Source organism: Chenopodium album, chromosome 10 (genome assembly GCF_948465745.1).
Source record: "Chenopodium album chromosome 10, dcCheAlbu1.1, whole genome shotgun sequence".
NCBI lineage: Eukaryota > Viridiplantae > Streptophyta > Magnoliopsida > Caryophyllales > Amaranthaceae > Chenopodium > Chenopodium album.
Window position 1 is genome coordinate 6,461,383 of NC_137843.1, and position 21,318 is coordinate 6,482,700.

At 31.7% G+C, this 21,318-nt stretch overlaps 2 protein-coding genes across 3 annotated transcripts; both read right to left on the reverse strand.

Moving 5' to 3' along the window:
• Nucleotides 1-37: 37 nt before the first annotated feature.
• Nucleotides 38-3,762, reverse strand: LOC145563322 (uncharacterized protein At4g15970-like). Its single transcript, XM_081623765.1, has 4 exons — nucleotides 3,387-3,762; nucleotides 2,304-2,669; nucleotides 522-1,003; nucleotides 38-410 (listed from the first exon to the last, which is right to left on the reverse strand). The coding sequence occupies exons 1-4, from the start codon at nucleotides 3,699-3,701 to the stop codon at nucleotides 347-349; spliced, it is 1,227 nt and encodes a 408-aa protein (XP_081479891.1). The 5' UTR covers nucleotides 3,702-3,762; the 3' UTR covers nucleotides 38-346.
• Nucleotides 3,763-8,345: 4,583 nt separating this feature from the next.
• LOC145562086 (protein indeterminate-domain 4, chloroplastic-like) lies at nucleotides 8,346-18,452 on the reverse strand. Of its 2 annotated transcripts, none has more exons than XM_081622262.1 (4): nucleotides 17,709-18,452; nucleotides 16,641-17,040; nucleotides 11,011-12,316; nucleotides 8,346-8,776 (listed from the first exon to the last, which is right to left on the reverse strand). In XM_081622262.1, exons 1-3 carry the CDS (start codon nucleotides 17,935-17,937, stop codon nucleotides 11,074-11,076), a joined length of 1,872 nt encoding a protein of 623 aa, XP_081478388.1. In that variant the 5' UTR covers nucleotides 17,938-18,452; the 3' UTR covers nucleotides 8,346-8,776; nucleotides 11,011-11,073. The 2 variants fall into 2 exon arrangements, with proteins under 2 accessions (XP_081478388.1, XP_081478387.1); XM_081622261.1 differs by having other exon boundaries at nucleotides 17,703-18,451.
• Between the last annotated feature and the right edge of the window lie 2,866 nt (nucleotides 18,453-21,318).

Below are 21,318 nucleotides of genomic sequence, written 5' to 3' on the forward strand. Positions count from 1 at the left end.
ACTAGAAAAGCACCAAGAAAATTTGCCTAATTTAAAGCAATCTGTGTAGTGATATTTCGTGGATCATTGACTTCGTTGTAAAGTCAAGGTTACTAAACAAGTAATTCGATAACTCAATCCTGCATCTTACAAACAAACCCTTACATTTCTACACCGCAATTATTTTACACTGTACAATTTTTCGTATGCTAAAGCTTTGGTTCCTCCTAGCTAATATCATCTACCAACCTAGTTCAAAATATAATTCAACAAAACTAGGCATGATTAATGACTCGAAATACCTCAGAACTAAATTTGCCAATCATAAATAATTTATCTAGAGTAAAATTGGAATGTGATATACAAATCAATTTTCATTTTCTTCTTCATCACTCTCCGCCGGAATCTTAGCAGGGTGGAATGCACTTAGGCTGCCAAAAGAAGTATCGCACAGTAATGGTTAGGGCCTCAAAGATCATAACACAAACAGCCAAAATGAGGAGTATTATAATGTTGTAAAACAAGCGTAAAGTATGTTATACCTGCAGTTCATTGGGACCCTCCAGGTATATGCTTGCGAGCGCTTCAAACTCAGGGGCAAGGACATAAATAGTTTCCAATCTTGAAGCATAATCTTAAGATCATGTAGCTTGCTATTGATACCATAACAACAATTGGCATGCATTGTACATACTTCATTCAAATCTTTGCTAGGTTCACACAGTCCACCAAAGTAAGCAGTATCTAAAAATCTCACCGTCAGCCCCATTTCTGAGATGTATGGATCATGTTTGATAAAATTTAGTACATCCTGATCATGGTAGCCAGGATAGTTTTCTTGTGATGCATACCAAAACTTGTAAAACTCAATGGACCGGTTGTTTGATTTAACGTAATTGAAACCGCCATTAGGCCTATTATGCATGGTAGATGAATTGCCTGAGAAATGGTCACATGCTATTTGAAAATCAGCTTCAGGAAAGAATCGTGGAAATGGATCTCTGAACCACATGACATCAGCATCCTAAAGAATAAGTTAGAATAACTTATTGCGCTTTAAAAATTACAAGTACGAGTATAAACAGGAAGTCAAGAAAGATAACTAAAGCCAAAAAACTTCCTAAAATAGTGACTACAGTAAAAGTGCACACACAAGCAACTAGAGCAGAAAAGAAGAGGCATTATCCAGTAAGTGACATGAGCAAAAAGGCTCTTAAATCTTCTGACCTCGTATCTTTATCAAAATTAGTGGGGAGTTTGCTGCAGGTTAAGATGAACACAAGTACTTCTGACCTAGCAAAATTAGTGGGGAGTTTGTTGCACCCCCTGATAGTTTGGAGTTGATAATCATATCTCCTTGCAGGTGCATTTTTAAGGTCTTGCTCTTATCTTAAGTGGTCAAAGCACAGAATGAGATGAACTCGCAAAGCTGAAGGTCTTAACCACAAAAGGTGATGTTAAACCATTGATAGAGATAATTTCTGGAGGAAAGGGAAAATTCCAGAAGTGTACAGATGCATACACAACAAAAACTTCTGATGCCATCTTTGACAGGTGCATAAACAGAGTAATAACAGGTAGCGGAAAATTGTCGATGGAGTAAAAAAAGGTTGTTGAAATCATGAAGGTGCCTTCATACAATATAACATCATTAAGATAAGTATTATTATAAGACATTCCAGAATGAACCAAAGTAGGCAACCTTCAAAACAAGGTCGAAATTGTGGTTGGACCTTAAATCATTTAGGGTGAGCACCGTGAGAGAACAGGAATCCATTAGCACCGTGAGAGAACAGGAATCCATTAGCAGGCTTTTGCCTTGCGGATTTATAAATCTTAATTTCTTTGAGGTACCTTGACTTCAACGGGTGAAATTGCAGTTCTGAAATAGTTTTTGAGGTTCAATCTTTTGAAAAAAAAAATGGTTTTTCAGCATTGATATAATTCTGTAGTAAGTAGTAACATACAAAAGACATCAACTTTTTAGAAATTATTGCAGCATCAAGCATCCTAAACAGGCAAGTTGGGCAACATCAAAAGTAAAATCAATTGCTCATTCTTAGTAATGATTTTATTTTATTTTAAAAAAGGTGTGGCTCACCAAGCTATAAAAGAGATGATACAAGCAAAATGTAAGTCTTAGCAGGCCAGTCTAAATTATATAGCAACTTGAATATTTTGTTATGACTAAGGCAGATGCAAAAGAGGAAATGAAATAGGAAATCTCTTCATGCATCTACAAAAACTTATGACTGCAAAGGTAAATCAAGCGATAACAGATTACACAAATATATAGACAAATAAAGTAGAGAGGAAAAGCTTACAGTGAATATAAAATTGTATCCCATTTCAAGTACACTTCGCAGGAAATCAATCCTTCTCCACATCATTTTCAGGTAATCAGGCGTCATAAAGTACGCCTCTTTAGAAAAATCAATTCCTTCAGTCAAAAGAGCATAGCAATGGAGATGTAAACTTAAGCACCGTCTATATGCTTTGTCATCCAATGCCACAACTACTAGATGGTCCAAAAGTCTCCGGGTATGAAGTCCAATCCTAAAGCTTTCTAGGAAAAGATCGAAGATGGAATTAGGCGTTGCCCAGGCATCATTCAGTGTAGTTATAATAATAGTTTTATCTTCGGTAGCAGCATCATTCAGGACTTTTTCAAGCCTTGACTCCTCACTAACCTATAATTTTCGTATAAAACACATTATATATTGCACATCACAATCATTAAACAAAATAAAAATTCTGCACGACAATAAATGAACTCAATCGAGTGTTCTCAATCCAGCAACTCATACTATCAAATTCACGTTAAACAGTAATCTAAGTGCAGAAAAAACGCATCATCAGTTCGAATTTCACTTGACATCAAGCTGACAAACAATAAAATGACCAAAACTTACTAATTAAAGAAATTCCATACTAAAACGCATTCCAATTTCACCTCAATTGCAATATTTAAAGCAAATCCTGAATTTAGATCATACTTAAATTACAATATCCAATAAATCGTTCAACTGCATCCAAACCAAACAGCTTAAATACTACCAGAAGCCAATTCAGTTCAATATCCACTCAAATTCAAGTTAACCTAATAATTAAAAAATCTAAACAAAGATAATTGAAATTATTTAAATCAACAACAGCTTCAATAAAAATATATATATATATATATATATATATATATATATATATATATATATATATATATATATATATATATATATATATATATATATATATATATATATATATATATATATATATATAAATCCAGATCAATTTACACTAAAATTCAAGGTAAATCAACAAAAAAAAAAATCATCCAAATTAAGAAATAAATTTCAACTTTAAAGAAAAAACTAGAAATCATTAGCAACAGAAAATCAATCAATAACCTGAGAAGAAACACCATCAGGAACAGGAAAAAATCCGACAGAATTTGTAACAGAAGTGTCGGCGAAGAAACGAACGGAATTGTAAACGAACAAAATAGCGGCGAAGAAGCAAAAAGCGGCGACAGATCGCCGGAGAAACAGAGTATTTTCCGACGGCATATCGGCGGCGGCGGAGGAGAAATCGGAGAAAGCGTTACCGGCGGAAGGAAAGAGAGAGCGCAGCATCTCGCCGGAGTATGAGAGATAGAATCGCCGGCGCCGGAAAGTTGATGGGAGAAGGTCGGAGTGTTTGGGAGGAGAGAGAAAGACTGACATCAGTGAAGAGAGAGTGAGTGATGTTCATTGTTGGAATGATGGAATGAAGAAAGAGGAGAGAGAAAATGTGAGTTAATGATGGTTGATCAGGTTGGAATGGTTTGATTAATTTTTTAACTGTTTTTAGTTTGACGACGAGATTTGTGTTAATTTTTGCAATTTAACTTGATTAATTAATTAAGTTTGGGGATTTAATTAATGAAGTACTTTTATTTATTCTGGTTGAATGTATGGTTTTGAGAATTGAGAGGGTGTTTACGAGATATTTGAAATTCCGGATGTAAGAGTAATAATTTTCGTGACAATTGAGAGTTGAGAGAAAAGCATAAATAATAAGATTATAATTGATTGTTAATGAAGATGAAATCTTGATTCACGAACTAGATGTTATTGGATAAACTACAATGTTAAGGGCCTGTTCACTTCAGCTTAATTTCAGTTCAGTTCAGTTCAGCTCTAATTAGTTCAGTTCAGCTCCAATTAATTCAGTTCAATTCAGTTGAGCTCCAATCAGTTCAGTTCAATTCAGCTCCTAATTTCCTTCTCTCATAAAATATTCATTTCAGCTCAGTTCAGTTCAGTTCAGTAAATATGAACAGGCCCTAATTCTCATCAGATCACTTTGATGTTGTTATTGTTGAGAATTTGAAAGTAAACCCTCTTGTATGAATAAATGTTAGGAAATTCTTGTAATACATGTTTTGTTGAAGTTAAAAAATTAGTTAATTTTTAATTATACTAATTTAGGGTTTGAATATTTTATGAATTTTATCTCTAGATATATGGATAATCTAAAAATACAAACACATATTTTGGCATAGCTATGAAATTAACTAGATTATATTTTTATATATGATTGAACCAAATCCAAAGTGATGAGTGTGATCTTGTAATGAATCATCGTTGAAATCTTAGCATCTTAGGGCCTATTCTGATTGACTGAACTGAACTGAACTGAACTGAATATTTTATGAGAGAAGGAAATTAAGAACTGAACTGAACTTATTGAAGCTGAACTGAACCTGAAAATAAGCTGAAGTGAACAAGCCTTTAGTTTAACGTATAGATTTGCACAATTGTTGATACAAGTTGTTCAGAAAATAAAAATTTATGTTGTATTCTAATATTGTGTCATTGTGTGGCTTTCTATATAAAAACTTGCTAAATTAGATAACAATTTAACTCAGTGTAATGTATTTGCTATATTTTTCTTTTTCTCACAATGTGATGATAAGTAATAATGGGTGAATTTACATAAATAAAAGTTTTTGGTATAAATTATTAAGGGGAGTATAAAAAAGGTTGAGAATATTATTGTACAACACAAGATACTTAAGCTACTAAATGATGCCATAAGTTATTAAGGGGAGTATCAAAGGAATGAAGAGACATGTCATGTGGTCAACAAAGTTCAATGCCTACCATTTAAAAATTTGATTTAGTACATACAACATTGACAAGAATTAATGTAATCAGATTAAGAATTTAAATATTAGATTAAGATACTCATAGTAGCGCACCTATAAAAAATAATACTCATAGTTAACACCTAAACGGCTTGACGAAGTCTTCATTTACAAGGCCCAATAGGCTTTTAGATGGTTTTACTTAGTTTTTTATGTTATATTTTCTTTCACTTAATTTATCTGGCCCAATAGGCCCATAAGGTGTGGGCCTTAGGACAAGGCTACCGACTACTGCCTTCACGTATCTGATGTCTGGGCCTGCTCATTTTCCCCTCTTGGTACCAAATCATGGAGTACCATATTGTCCTTAAAAACTTGGTTAAGTGAGGTATCTAAAAGCATGAATAGTGCAAATAGTCAAAATGATGCGAATGATCAAAGTATAGCAAGTATCAACTAAGGATGGGGAATATCAGGTATTGGTGATAATTTATGGAACAAAATCCAAAATTTTGGAACAAGAAATGGTCAAACCAGTTTTAAGTTTCACTAGTGAGACCAGCTCAAACTATTTTTAATGAAGTATATAAAAAATGGGTATCTAATTTTAAAACTAATCCCCTTGAATACGTGGTGGATAAAGGGTTCAAAAAATTAGGAATCAGAGCTAAAACTTAGATGAATGGATCTAAAATCTTAGATAAAAAATAGATCCCAACAATATCGATTTCGAATGTAGATCCAAAAATTCTTTATTAATTCTAGCTAAGATGGCCAAATGGGCACCCAATATCTCTACCCTAACTAACAATACTAAAAACACGGAGTACTACAGTATAATTGTTTATTGTACATATAAAAAACCTTAGCTTGGTCAAAGATATCAAATTCCAAAGTATGTTATTTCACATAAAGCTTTTAGTTAAGAAAAGTTGGAAAGAAGAAAGAATCACAACTTTAGAAGCTCCAACGACTTTATGGTTTGTAAGAAAACATGAGTTTGATGATTAAGTCATCAAGCAATTCCACTTTTAGCGTGAGTAAATCTTTTGGAAGGGAATCTAATTGGGCTGTTGGTTAAAAGTTGTACAAACAACTCAAAACTGATTGGCCTGATATGTTATGTTATGTGTCACAAAACATAATCGGTCCCATGTGGATGTATAGCATCATAATCAATAATAATAGATTCATAGCAGTAGCTACTAGCTAGTACTTATGATCCAGTCATGACTAGTCCATCTGAATTTCATGACTAGTCATCATGATCTAATTATTAACTCATTAACTTTTAGTCTTGTTTCATCATCGATTCTAAACATGATATAAGACTCTAACTCAACAGCCTACTACTGCTAGGGATGACTGTAGTCAACCTGTTAAGCTGTGAGCCTGTGATTAATCACTTCTGACCAAAACTCGATTCAGAACCAAACTTGAACCAAACTCATTCTCTAGACATTATACACCTATTGCAAAGCATGTTATGATTCCAAACCAACTTGTATGACCCAAGAAGACACCCCGCACATTTATTTTAATTTTGAAAAATAAAATTTCAAAACCTGCCCCTAAGCGTGTATTATATCTTTCAGTTTTTAATAATTTTTGAATATTTTGGACTCAAAAAGGAAATAGATCAGGGTGCTTCCCATGAATTTCAAAACACCTTGAGAGCCCATTTAGATGGTTGCAACAATCCATTATACCCTCAAACTACCAATTTAGTCCTTTATAGCTAACATCTCTTTAATAAAATCGAGGCCACCACGAGATTGTATATGACCAGCTAATGGTAGAACATGGTTCTAAATAATACTCCCTCTATTTTTTTTTTATTTGCATCAGTTTGACCGGCACATTTTCCGAGACGCAACTTTGACTATTTATATCTTTAATTGTTAATTAGTAAAAATTATAACAAAATTATGTTATGAAACTAGACAATATGACGAATCTAATGATATATTATATAATAAAAATTATTTATTTTATAAAGGTGAAAAAATTAAGTCAACCATGGTATGTGAATAGTGCAAAAATCAAAGTGATGCATTTTAAAAAGAACGGAGGGAGTATTATATAACCCCGGAATACATCCCTTACAATTTCGTGAGTTTTAGACAACAAATCCCAAAATCTCTGAAATTGGTCTCATTTTTGTATATAACTTTCATTTTTTACAAGTCTTTTACTTTTCCAAATCCGGAAAGAAAAAATTCAAAGTGCTTTCCACAAACCCCAGGAGGCCATTTGGGTAGTTAGAGTCAACCACTTTGCCTTTAAACTATCAATTTAGTCATTGTATTATAGCTTATGCCTTAGCTCCCTCCATTAACTCAAGGTCGCCATGAGTCTGTCTGTGGCCGATTAGTTGTCGTGTATGGTTCCAAACAATATGACCCCAAGTTGCATCCCCTACCATCTTGAGAGTTTTCTACAACGGATCCCCTAACCTTCAAAATTGGTCCAAAAGTGTAGAATATAACCTTCAGTTTTGCACAAATTTCTAACTTTTCTGGACCCAGTAAGAAAACAAGTCGGAGCACTTTCTATTGACCCCATGACACCCCGAGAGCTTGTTTGGATGGTTGAAACCATCTAATTTCCCTTTAAAATTGTTAATTCAACTGTATACATGTGCACTCCTTTTTGTTTACTCAAAGCTGGATGAACATGCCTTTATGGCTTTATGTTACCGATTAATGGCCGTATGTGGTTTCAAATAACATTATATGGTCACCCGTGATGCATCCCCTACAATCCCGAGATTTTAATATATGTTTGACTTGATTTTGAAATACTTGACTTGAAACTGACCTACTTGATAAGTTTAATGAGTCTAATTGCATGTGATTAATTTTTGGGCCAATTTACCACATGTGGTGTATAATAAAGAAGTTCAAATGTTCTAGTACAGAAAGATGGCAATTAGCCAAATATAAACATTAAACCATAAGATTTAAAACCAAATAAGTTAATTAGTTGACATACATATTTTAATTAGTGCTATAGTAAGTACATAACCAAAATTAAAGTAGCACCCCTACTCCCCTAGTCCCCTAGTCCCCTACAATACCCTTTTATTTCATATCCTCAGTTCCACCTCTATAATTTTCTAATTTCACTTTATAATATACCAATAAAATCCCAAAAATCACAAATTTAATATCTTAACTAACAAAACATCTAATATCTTTTCTACTACCTGAAAACATTAAATTTTATGCCAAACATGTCAAGAATTGAAAACTATATTCAAGGTACTCGATTTCAGAACAAAAATTCTCTCAGCTGGAATGAAGATCGAAGTTATTGTACTCTTCTACCTTATGTTACTAAACATTTGAGATTTTTCATTCACATTTACCATAAACATGAGTCAGGTAATTAACATATAAAAAGTCTAAAATTTATCAAAACTAAAAGTCTATAAACTAAAACGATTCGAAAAATCGATTGATCCTCGATCCACCTCTCTCATGCGCATCATCATACAGCCTCGGCATCAACTTCAGTCGCCTATCTACTGATGGAATTTTGGTAGTCAGCTAGCAAAACCAATGACGATCTTAATTAACTTGCATTGCTTTAACAAAGCTTCATATGAACTTTGAGTTCTTTTAGATGGGAGGCAAAGTTGTCTTTTTTTTAAACAAAACCTAATTCCTGCAGTACAAAAATGAAAGAGCAAATATTTGTAAGGTTTAATATGGGGTACCATATAAAATCTAAAATGTACATATAAGGTAGTTTGTCACAAAAAAGTTTATAAGATATCCCTAATAAAAAGTAGTGTTAATATAATAATCCATAGTATTTAGTTAGTTAATATATTCATACAATACAAATAATTATATAACATGTTTATGTTCAATTAGCATATCAGATATAAATTAAAGATCAATTTAATTAATGACATAAGGATAGAAATTTATGAACAAGACAAATTGAATTAGTCTCACAAACATCCCTCTCTCCTTTGTTAAAACAATAGCAATAGAGTTAAAACATGTCTAATGTCTTCCTCTCCTTTCTCCCTTATAGTAATTAAGCTTACTAAATATAACAAACAACAGAGATAATCTTAAGAACAAACACTACAAAATTTAAATCTTCTTTTAATCAGATAAAAAAAGCTAACAAGTTAAGTAATAATTAGAAAAATTACTTATATTTATTTAGTAGAATGACGATGTTCAAAATAATATATGAACTTACAATAATTCATTATAATGCACAATTGTACTCCGTACACATAATAAACAATAACCCCCAAGATTTATTCACAGATATCACAATAATAAATCATCATAAATTATTGTTAGTATAGTGTAGAAAAAATATTAATAAGACAATAATATTGATTTGGAGTCTTGTTCCCATAGGTAATATATGACAAGCTTCAATAAAATTTAAAAAATGTAATGTATGACCAATTTCGAGTTAAACAGTAAAAAATGAGGAAAATAGTTAATTTTAATTAATTTATTTTTATTTAAAACAGTAAAAACTGTGAGCTCATAATTGGTCTGATAATAATATCTAAGAGGACAAAAATAGATCTACGAGTATAGACAACAATATCGATAAATCATGCCATCAATCTCAATGAATTATGGAAGGAAAAGTGGATGTTCAAATCCTATTCAGCGGGTCCATATTAGATGTTACATGTTTCCTTGAAAAAAATATAAAAAAGAGCATCTTTTTACTCATTCGTGTAATTTATACTTTATTCTATGGATGATTCCTGTTAACCTTTCACCAACATTGCAATTGGATTAACCAAATAAAGCACAACATTCATTCTCTTTCTTAAAACACGTAGTAGGTATTTATTGATCTCTTACGTATACTACATAACATGCACATGTACACTCTCATTGGGTATGTATGTGAAATTGTGTTTCCTAAAGTTATGTTAGGAATGATCTATATAATAGGCCACATTAATAGAATCTTGATCTATTTTAAATTATCCCGAATTTGATGAAATTAGTCATAAAATTGACTGTGTACTGTGTAGTAAGATATATTTTGACTTTCTTCATTGACCGGTAAACATTGATTAAGCATTGTTTTTATTAATTTTTACGGTAAATAATTACTACAACTTTTACTATTTTAATCATAAAAAAAATAAAATTATCAACTATATGATCATAATAAAAATATAGATTATGAAGAATATTGTGGTGTTTTAATTCAATTGCTTAGTTTTTAATGTAGCTTAAATTAACATGTAAATGTTCATCTTAAGTTGGTTAATATACATGCTTAGTGTTCAAAAAGTATATATTTAATAAATTTTAATTTCTCACAAATTTGAATATTGATAGTCATAGATATTATTCAAAAGAAAACTGGGGCAATTGGGAAAATAATTCAATTAATAGAGAAAAATACATTCACATGCGTGGCACCCACAAAAGAATTTTAAAAAATTTAAAATTTAATTTTTTGAGTAACACAAAAATCTTGTTATATGATCAATAATATTCCATGACCCGTGACTACCCAAAAATTCACACCAGAAAATTTTAAAAATAAAAAACAAAGAGAATAAAAATAAAGGAACTCAAACAAACCAACAAAACCAAGGGACAAAAACACAAGAGAAAAAACAAACAAATCTATAGCCCACACCTCTTCCTCCTCCTCCTCCCCAAAAAAAAGCAGTGACCACCCCCTTTGGACCGTCATCATCACATAATTATTATTCATCGTTAAATTACACTCTCTATAATTTTTCACGCCCCAAACAAAATTTAAAAATTATATTTACCGACTCTATTTCAGTAAAAATAAATTATCACGTTAATAATGTAATTATGTAACAAGTTACCATAAGAATTATACTACATATTAGGAAGTAATAAAAATGTAATGAATTTACGTACCTGTACTTGACTTCTGATGTAAAAAAAACCTTTTTTTTTTTTTTCTTTGATTTGCCAAATTGACTAGAAATTATTTCCACCACCACCACCACCACCAAAAGCTTGGGTACTTGAAGGAGCAGTATTATTCACATTACTATTATTATTTGCTGGTGCAGAATTATTGTTATTGTTATTATTTCTTTGATGATCAGCAGTTGTAACGTTTTCTAAGGATGCCATGCCTTGTGAATTTGTAGGAAATCCTCCTCCATTACCACTCATGCTTCTCACTATCTCTCCTACACCAAGAAAATCCCTTGTAAGCCTGTCCGATGATCCGACACCGAGCCCGGTTTTATTCGGGTTGAACCCGTAGTTACCATTGTGATCACTAGCTGCTCCAGTTTGGTGATCACCTCCAAAGAAGGGGTTGTTCATTAGGTTATCCCTCATGAGTAGGTCATGGAGGTTATTTTGGTCATTTTCTCCAAATAATCCTCCAAACCCGCCACCCCTGGCGCTTGTTGGGGGTGGCGGTGGTGCGGATTGTTGCGGTGTTGGTTTCGCTTCTAGTCCCTTTAGTAGGGCAGTTGCACTAGCATTGCTGGTGGAGGTTGTGGACCCCAGTTGGGCAGCCTTTTGGAGGAGGGCGGTAGCGGACATGTGGGGGCTACCGCCTTGGAGGCCGGGTCCTGTGGTGTAAAGGGAAGAGAGGCCGCCAGAAGAGGGCCCGCCAAAGAGGGTACCGCCACCCGAAGAAGAGAACATCCCATTGTGGTCCCCACTACCAGTGGTGCTATTAGTGTTGATGGTGTTGGTGTTCTCATTGTTGTTATTGTTTGAGAAAAACCCTAAGTCGGGCACGGGCAGCTGCCCGGTGAATAGCTTGTTGGAGAAGATTCCACCACCAGCATTTTGAGACTGATTTTCTTGATCATTGTTATTACTATTAGCATAATGGTTGGGCCCACCAGTTTGATCAGACAAGTAAAAGTTGCCCTGATGAGATTGCTGCATTTGTGGCCGGAAAGAGCCCGGCCCGAGGAGGTGGTCAAACTGCCCGGTCCCAACACCTCGGGCCCCACCGCCAAGGCGGAGGATGTCAGAGGTCATTTGATCGGAAAGCGACACTGGAAGATGGTTGCCCACTTGATGAGAAAGTCCAACTCCTAAGCCCATGTTGTTGTTACCAGCATTACCACCACCAACCGCAGAAGTAGGTCCAAATAAGTGGCTTCCTAAGGTGGATAGGCTACTTGGATGTCTTGCACTCTCTTGAGCTAGTGCATCACAAAACGCCCTGTGAGTTATGAAGCTGTCCCGTCTGTAACAACAAAATTTAATCATAAACATTAAACACAACATAATCACATTTTACAGTGCGTGACACATACTAGAATACCAAAAATCCTTTTAGATTATATTATGTGTCCGATTAACAGAATCCCCACAATAGCAATAATTGGCGATAAAAGGAGTAAATTATTTTAGTCGTATACACAAGTATCGCAGCTTTAATCCAAGTGAAAGCATCAAATATAGTTGTACAAGTAGCATAATAGTAGGAGTAGGAGTAGTATAATAGTACTATAGCTAAGTATGACATATCAAAACATGTGACCATATATAGTACATGTTTGTCATGAATGGTGTCATCGAATGAGAGTACCTAGGTTCCCCTTTAGATTGACTTATTTTGTGACCGCTAGCTTGTTTTCAGATTCCAAATCTTAGCTTTTAGAGTTTTAGGTGGAGAGTCCAGTGTAACAGAATTTGATGGCTAGTCAAATTGTGTCACCAAAATTATTTCAACATATACTCCAATAATTTGTATTCACTTCGTAATGTAATGTAATGTAAGCTACTAATTTCGTTTTAAATTATTTATAATGATTAGATATTTCTACTCATATTTTATGTCAAATTATTGCAAATAATTTAAAACAAAGGTACTATATTAATTGATAATGTAATCAAATTTATATTAAGGTATGTAATTAGCCTTGATTTAACTTTAACATACAATTCTAATCACTTAATCAGCTTATTTTCATGTATTGTTTTAAGTTTTAGTACTACATGTGAGCTACATAGTCTTCAATGCATTTGTTAACATTTTCTAAAGATTTAACCTTAAGATACAATTAAGGAGGGGTAATTTCTAATAAAGTGTCCAATAGTTTAAGCTGTAAAATTTAATTCTTGTATTAATTAAAAGAAATTATGTTGCTAGTCAATAAGTGAGTTTATGCATTAATTATGTTGTTTATAAATCATATGGTATTGTTAATTGCCAAATAAAAATTACTAGTACTCCGTACTAATTAATCTTAACAATTCACCAATTACTCTATGTATCATTTTATGTTAATTTTGAAATTTGATATAGTCTTTAAAATGTGTTCTCATACATTTTCTTAATCTTAATTCAAATTAAATTACAAGTGTTTCTCAAAAATTTCAATGATGTTACAAAAAATGTTCAACATTAAATGTGTTCTAACGTGAAAATTCACATTTTTTAGCAAAAATGACTAATACTCCATATTATAGTGTGAAAGGGTTTAATACATCGAGATTTTCTAGCATACTTTATTACCAAAAATATGGATTTTCTAAGTACTGTACTTTTTTTTAACCAAAGTACAATAGGCACTCAATAGTTTCATGAAATTTCAAAATAGGAAGCAAAATTGGATACTTAAGTAATTAATAATGGACACATTAATATAATCACAGCTGATTAAGATGTTCACATGAAATTACACAAACTACTAATTAATTATTATTTACTTATAACCATAAAAGGAAATAAATTTCTTACTGTTTATAGCCAAAAAATACCGACATATATAGAAAAATTATACTGTAGAAAAAATAATTTCTTTATACAAGTATATTAATTTAAAAAAAAAAAAAAAAAAAAAAAAAACATCAAGTACAAAATGGAGGACATAAAATGACCTAACAACACAGTTTTGATCAGAGTACTTGAAAGAGAGGGAAAATCAGTGCAATAAATTCAAGTAAGATGAAATAGCAACAGAGTTCATAATCAATCAACAAAAGATTACCAAATTATGGACTGACCCTCCAATAAATGCAAGTAGAGAATATTTTCATTATAGTGAAAGAAAATCAATCAAGGAGAACTTGTGTAGTCCCTCCATCCTAAGACGACCATGAATAATAAATGTATTTCAGTATAGTTTTCACCAGTCCAACCTCCCTATACAACTACGTTACTAACATAGCTAGTAAGACTGACGATCATCAAGTGACGACCTCTCTATTACACATACACGTTCAAACACGATAAAATCACAAGTAAAAATACAAGTTAATGTAGTTAGAGTGTCCATATTAAAATAACAAAAACAAGATACGTTACCTTCTAAAAATGTCAGTGGTACCTATCAATTCATCTAGCTAAGCGAGATTGTGTATATGTACGTGTTGGGAATTAAAATCATACGTGAAACTCGTGAAGTGTCTATTTTACTACAATAAGCGTCATTCTATCTATAAATCTAGTAGAATTATATGAAGAGGAGAGAGAAAAAAAAAAGGAATTGAAGATGGTAACGTTATCATGAAAAGGGGGTACCTGCAGGGGTGAAGTGATCACATCTAGCCAACCCATAACGCAACAAACTTAGTAACCAACTAACCCCTTCTTTCTCTCTCTTTGCAACACGTGAATAGGGATCAAACGACGACTACTATTAGGGCAGTGGCGTACTTTTCGAGGCGGCGTCAGTATAATTATACGAATTATTTTATTATAATAAAGTATATACTCCTAGCTAGCTTTACAACTTTTTAAATAAGTTTGGTTTTAACCTTTTGCACACATTTTAACATGTTCGACCTTTATAAAGTTGAAATATATTGGAGTATTTGAGCATATAGTTAACATAAAAGTTTATTGATTAATGTTGTAAAAATGACATTTGTTTTAAATTAAACCAAAAAATAATTAAGAGAAGGATCCGAGGGAGTAAATACATATAGACCAAGTCCAAAGAAATCAAATCAGAATCCGTTCTAATAAACCTAGAGAAATAAAATTAGAATCCGTTCGGGTAAAATTAAAGAAATAAAAGCAGAATCAGTTCGGATACACGATCCAAAGAAATAAAAACAGAGTTTGTTCGGATACACTCACATGTTTAATCTTTTGTAATAACGAGTGATTACTCTTGTGATTTCATTAAATATATAGTAAATAATTTTGTAACAGATGTTTATTTTCTGTCACAGCCCAATGTGATTCATTTAAAATTTCTTTTAATCTACATTTTTTTTAAATAATACATAATGTAACATTTCTTATGTTCTTTTATTTTTGCAATATTTAAAATCAAAATTAGAGCATCTTAAATGATTATTAAAAAAAAAAGAAAGAAATGTACGATTTGAGAGAATAATCAAAAGAAATAAAAGCTGAATCCTTTCTGATACACCCAAAGAAATAAAAGTAGCATCCGTTCGGATACACCCAAAGAAATAAAAGTAGCATCCGTTCGGATACACCCAATGAAATAAAAGTAGCATCCATTTGGATATTCTCACATGTTTAATCGTTTGTAATAATGTGTATTACTCGTGTAATTTCATTAAATGTATCGTAAATAATTTTGTAATAGAAATTTGTTGTGACGGTCCAATAATGCAATGAGATTCATATTTATTTTGCTTTAATTTACATCATTGGTTAATACTTAATTACTTAATACTTTTTCCGTTATTTTATTATTGTAACAAAATTAAAGTTTTATGCATCTCAAAACACATAATAAATCATACCGCTAATACCTTCAATTACATAGACACTAAAAAAACAAGAATTTGAGTTTTAAAAATACACATTAACACTAATTTTAACAAGGCCTCACATGATTATACCTTTTTTTTTTATCTTACGTAAAAACACAATTGTTGCGATAATAAAACAAACGAAAAAGAAAAACAAAAAGCTAGCCATGACTAGTAGCTATTACATGGCATAGTGGTTTCAGAAAAACGACTCGTGTATGGATTCACGTGGTGGCGTTTTCTTCTTCTTATATTTTTTCTTTTATCTTCCTATTCTGTTAGTACTTGTATGTTAATTTTTACTTTAAAACAGCTTGACCCAGAATTTCAGTGAAAAATAAAGAAGAGAGAGAAAAAAAAAAACTAACAAGAACAACAACAGCACATCATCAGCAGCCATTTTTATTTTCTCAAGAAAACTACAACAAACTCATATATTGTCAAATAAGTACCTGCATTTTCTTTGCTTTTTTCCCTTAATCCATAGTATTTTTCTAATTTTAACCCAAAAACAAAAACACTCACCAACAAAAACAATGTGCTAATGCACTGAATTTTATAACTCGTATATACTCTCAACAACAGGCACTCAAATAATACCAAAACAACAACATACAATCACAATTATAAACCATAGTATAGCCTAAATAAAATTAAATAGAATTGTACGAATTAAGTCACATTTCATGACTCCAAGTCAAAATTAGTCAACCTTAAGCATTAATTGTTTTTTTTCTTTTTTTTAAATAGTCATATCAGAGTAAAAAAAAAATGTGACCTGTTATTTAAAAACACGGAAAAAAAAAGAAGGATGGTAAAAAAAATCATACCGAGAGAATAGAGTGCCGCAATCACAACGATACTCACGAGTACCACAAGTTTTAGAGTGAGCCTTCCAATCAGACTGAACAGCATAACGCTTGCTACATTTCTCACACTTGAACTTCTTCTCGCCGTGCTTGCGCGAGTAATGCTTTTTAATTCCGGTGAGGTCGCCGAGGGCACGAGCCGGGTCATGGTGCACACAAGTGGGTTCAGGGCACAAGTACACTTTCTTCCTCACTTGATCTTTGTTAGTCTTTTGTCTAAGCTTCCACGGTAAATTGTGTCCTCTCCTATGAAGTTGTAGATTTTGCTCTCTTTGAAATCCTTTGTTGCATACCTCGCAAATGAAACGATTTGTTGCCATCAACGTCTTCGGCGACAAGGCTATCACCTCCGCATCCGGATCTGATCATCATAATTTGTCATCACAATTATTATTATTATTATTATTATTATTATTATTATTATTATTATTATTATTGTCGTAATCAATAATCCTCAAAGCTTATATCAATTAATCGCTCAAAACTTTACAATAAATGAATTCATTTTTAGAGACGACGGGAGTACAATAATTTATAAAATTATTTTTTACCCGTAATTATTTTTTTTTTGTGTATGTAGTAACTCATCTATAATAAAAAGATAGAAACGATCCAAAATAATAAAACACAAAATTTAATTCATTGAGATTTATTATTTTCATTGTCAACACAAACTAACATACAATAAATACAACAAAATGAATAAATGTTGTATATATGTGTGTATGTATGTATATATATAAGTTCGTGTTTAGTAGCAGATAAAGTCTATTCAGAAATGAACAAAAGAGAGAAGAAAAATCCATGTTCAATTTTTTTTTTTCCTCACATCTTCTTTGTCATGAAGCTTCCACAAATTAGGGTTTTCTTTTCGAAAAAAATTCTTTCCTTAAAAAAATAAATTAAAAAAAAGGAATAGACAAAAACCACTTGAAGACATATATAACTAAAAATAGAGAGGAAAAAAAAATAGTGAGCAAAAAATAATTCATAAAATTATATTTGGGGGTTTTAGGAGCTAACACTTGCTTGGTGTTCCAGGAAGGCTTCTCTTCTTCTTTTGTTGAGGATTAGCGGGTGGTGGTGCTGCTGATGACGAAGGCGGAGGCGGCACGGCCGCGGACGAATGTTGATTTTGCAAAACTTGAGGTGGTGGTGGAGGTGGTGGTTGCGATGGTTGATGCTGATGATGCGCGTGCTTCATCGCATCGGCCTCTCTACTTCCGAAGAAGGCCGAAGAGGATGAAGATGCCGCCATTTGTTAAGATTATTATTTTTTTTAATTAATTTTTATTTTTAATAATAGTGGTTTTGGTTATGGTTTTTGGATGGAGTAGCTATATATCTAGTGTTTGTATGAACTTGTTGAAGAGAGAGAATCCTATATATAATCTATTTGAGAGAGAGAAGAAAGAAAGGGGAGGATGAATTAAATCCTATCCACCCCACATGCAAATTTTACAATTTTAATTTGAGAATTCTAACTGATATCAAAATAATCCCCAAAATACGCAATTTTACAAATTAATAGAGGTTAATTAATGAGGAACCCTAAAAAGAGAAACGGGGTTTGTGTGTTTTGTGTATGAGAGAGGGTAGATGAGAGGGAAATGGATAGAGATTTTTATTTTTGAGTGACAAAGAGAGAGAAAGAGAGAGGAGAGAGAAAAAGGAGAAGAGAATTTGAAATTTTATGAAAAATAAGGGAGATACAATAAGATGCATAGAGGAAGAGATAGAATCAACCCATGAAATGAAATAGTTTTTTTTTTTTAAAAAAAATAATTGAAAAAAAAGAAGGTTTTTTTATCTTATATTTGATTGATTAGTTGTTTTTTTTTTTTTTTTTTAGCTAGCTAACCATTCCACTTGCATTTAAATTGCTGGAAATTTCCTTTCAATGATAATATTGGTGGATATTTTGATTTTTGGATGGGAGATTAAAAAAGAAAAAAAGATGTCACTGTTAGTGGTATAAGTACAAATAATTGATAATTTGTAAAATATGAATTGAAAGTTTTGTGAGCTAGTTTCATAATATTAATTAAGTGGACTTTTTTCTAGTGAAATTGAGAGTACGAAACCATATCAGTATATATAGTAAGTTAAATTATGCAAAAATTATTATGTATTATAATTTAGTCGATTGATCATCTAATATAGGATGGTAAGTAATGATATGAATCAAAAAAGAAGATATTGACATTAATATCAACTTTAGTAACATACATGATGGTCAGCACAATTATATGAAATAATAACACATATTAACAGTTCTTACATGTTACAATAATACAACTATTGTGGTTACTCCTACTAACACATTACATATATTAATAATTTTCAAGGTCTTCTGTGAACTGTTTTGCTAACAATTGTTTAGAGGTGTCAAATTTTGAGGTGATTCCGTAAGAGGGTCAACGAATCAGTTATGATAGGTTTAAAACATGTGTCACTAAACGTTTGTATTATCCTTAATTAATTAAGAAAAGTTAAGTCACCCTTATATTAACCATCCTCTATATACCGTACCTTTGGCATAATCCAAATAAATATAATTAACTTAGTAAATTACATCACTAAAATTGTACTCTCACAGTTCCGCCGTTTTATATATTTTGAAACATTTTGTTATATAAGGAAACATCAATCACAAATATTGCAAGTTTGCAACATCCACAAAATTAGAAAAAATAATTACTTAAAAACTCATATATACACATAACCAATTTACAGTACAACTTATTTATTTGAACTTAATTTTTTTAATTTTTAATTTGATCCATTCAATTAAGTTAATTCCTCTTTACATACAATTCATTTCAAACCCCTCTTTACATACAATTCAATTCAAATCCATTCATTCAATTCAAAACAACAAAGCATAGCTACTCAAATACATGCATGATATAAGATTATTAATGAGCTTGTTTGTATACAACATCTACAATATAACTATGTATTAATGAAATGAGATATATTTCCTAAAATAAGAGACAAGTAATTAATTGATGAGTTACATTAATTAAATAAACAAATAATAAGAGAGAAATAATAAGGGTGGGAAATGTGAGGAGGGGTGTTGGATGCTCTCCGTGTTCACGCAGCAAGGAGTGTCGTATGTGGGGTAAGTGGGGTCCACATTGCTGAAGGGCAAAGGGCAGCTTCACTCCCTCCCAAACACTTCACGACAATTTTTTCTTACATCATCTCCTTACTACTTACTCTCTTGCTTCGCTATCTTTGCTTAAATTTTTACTACTTTTACCTTCTAAATTTACTCTTAATTTTGTTTTAACTTACTTTTGTCTTTGAATAGAATAGTTTCCCAATCGTGGGGGTTTTATGCTTATTTACATCATATCATAGTACATTTAACTATTTTTGCATTCACTTTAATTTTTTTTACAAAGAAATTCAATTTTTTTTTTAGATACTTTGAATTTAAGTCTGTTGTGTTGAACAAACTATTTCAATTTGGTATTTACTAATCTCATTGCCGATAAATTGGGCATTTGATCTTAACACTGCTTCTCAAATGTGAGTTATCAAACATTAGTTTTCTTTTAACAACCAATTTGTGCTTGATACCATTTAATTTTCATTAATGGTTAAATAAGTCTGGGTCATCTCACTTATCACTTAATGAGAATAGGTTTTGGACTAAGTGTAATTGAGGTTTCACCATCCTAATGCCAATTAGTTATAGGTGGAGTACATAATCCACAATTTTATACTACCTCCGTTTTTTTATTAGTTGACACGTTTTGACTTTAGCATATTTGTGATTTAATCGTAATGATGAAAAATATAGTCATGTGAGATTTTGTTAGATTCGTTATAATATATACTTTAAAAATATCAACTTTTTATAATTTTTGTTTATCAATAATTAAAGATATTAATGATTGAATTTATGCAATAGCAAACGTGATTAAAGAAACATTGCAACTTAAAAGAACGGAGGAAGTATTACTTGTATGAATCATCATTTCTCTTCTTTAATTAATGTGCGTCAATTTATCCCATGTTCAAAAAATTGAAGTCTTTTACCTTGATAAACATAAAAGTGTTTATCTATTGATTATTTGATGGATCAAGTGACAATTTTATAATAAATGAAAACTAAAAAAGCTAAAAATCAAAATGATTAATTTTATACTCATCAAGGCGTCAAATGTTTGTGATTAAATTACGTTGGATTTGTTGTACTAAATTTCAATAAATTTGGATTTCGGAAAGTTTGCAAACCATGCGTGAAGATTTAAACCGCACTAATTCAGGTGAAGAATCATACACAACCCTAATTGACATATGCATGAATGATACCTTAGCTTGATGTGATCATATTAAAGGAGATTTCTTGTTTGCTTTTTAATAGTGGATCTTGACTCATTTAAAGAAAATTGGTTTTGGCATAAAAATCACTATACAGGTTTAAAATTCAAGCATAAATACAAGTGGGATTATAGTCAAGAGTCTTAAGACATGCAATCAAAAAGCTATTAATTAGAGTGCTTTCCATTCACTCGATTTCAATTATATAGAATTTAACTAAATTATTCTGAACTTGTAAAACTTAATCGAATTTAATCTAGTTGTAGGTTGAACTTCGATAACTCTCATCATGCATCAACCT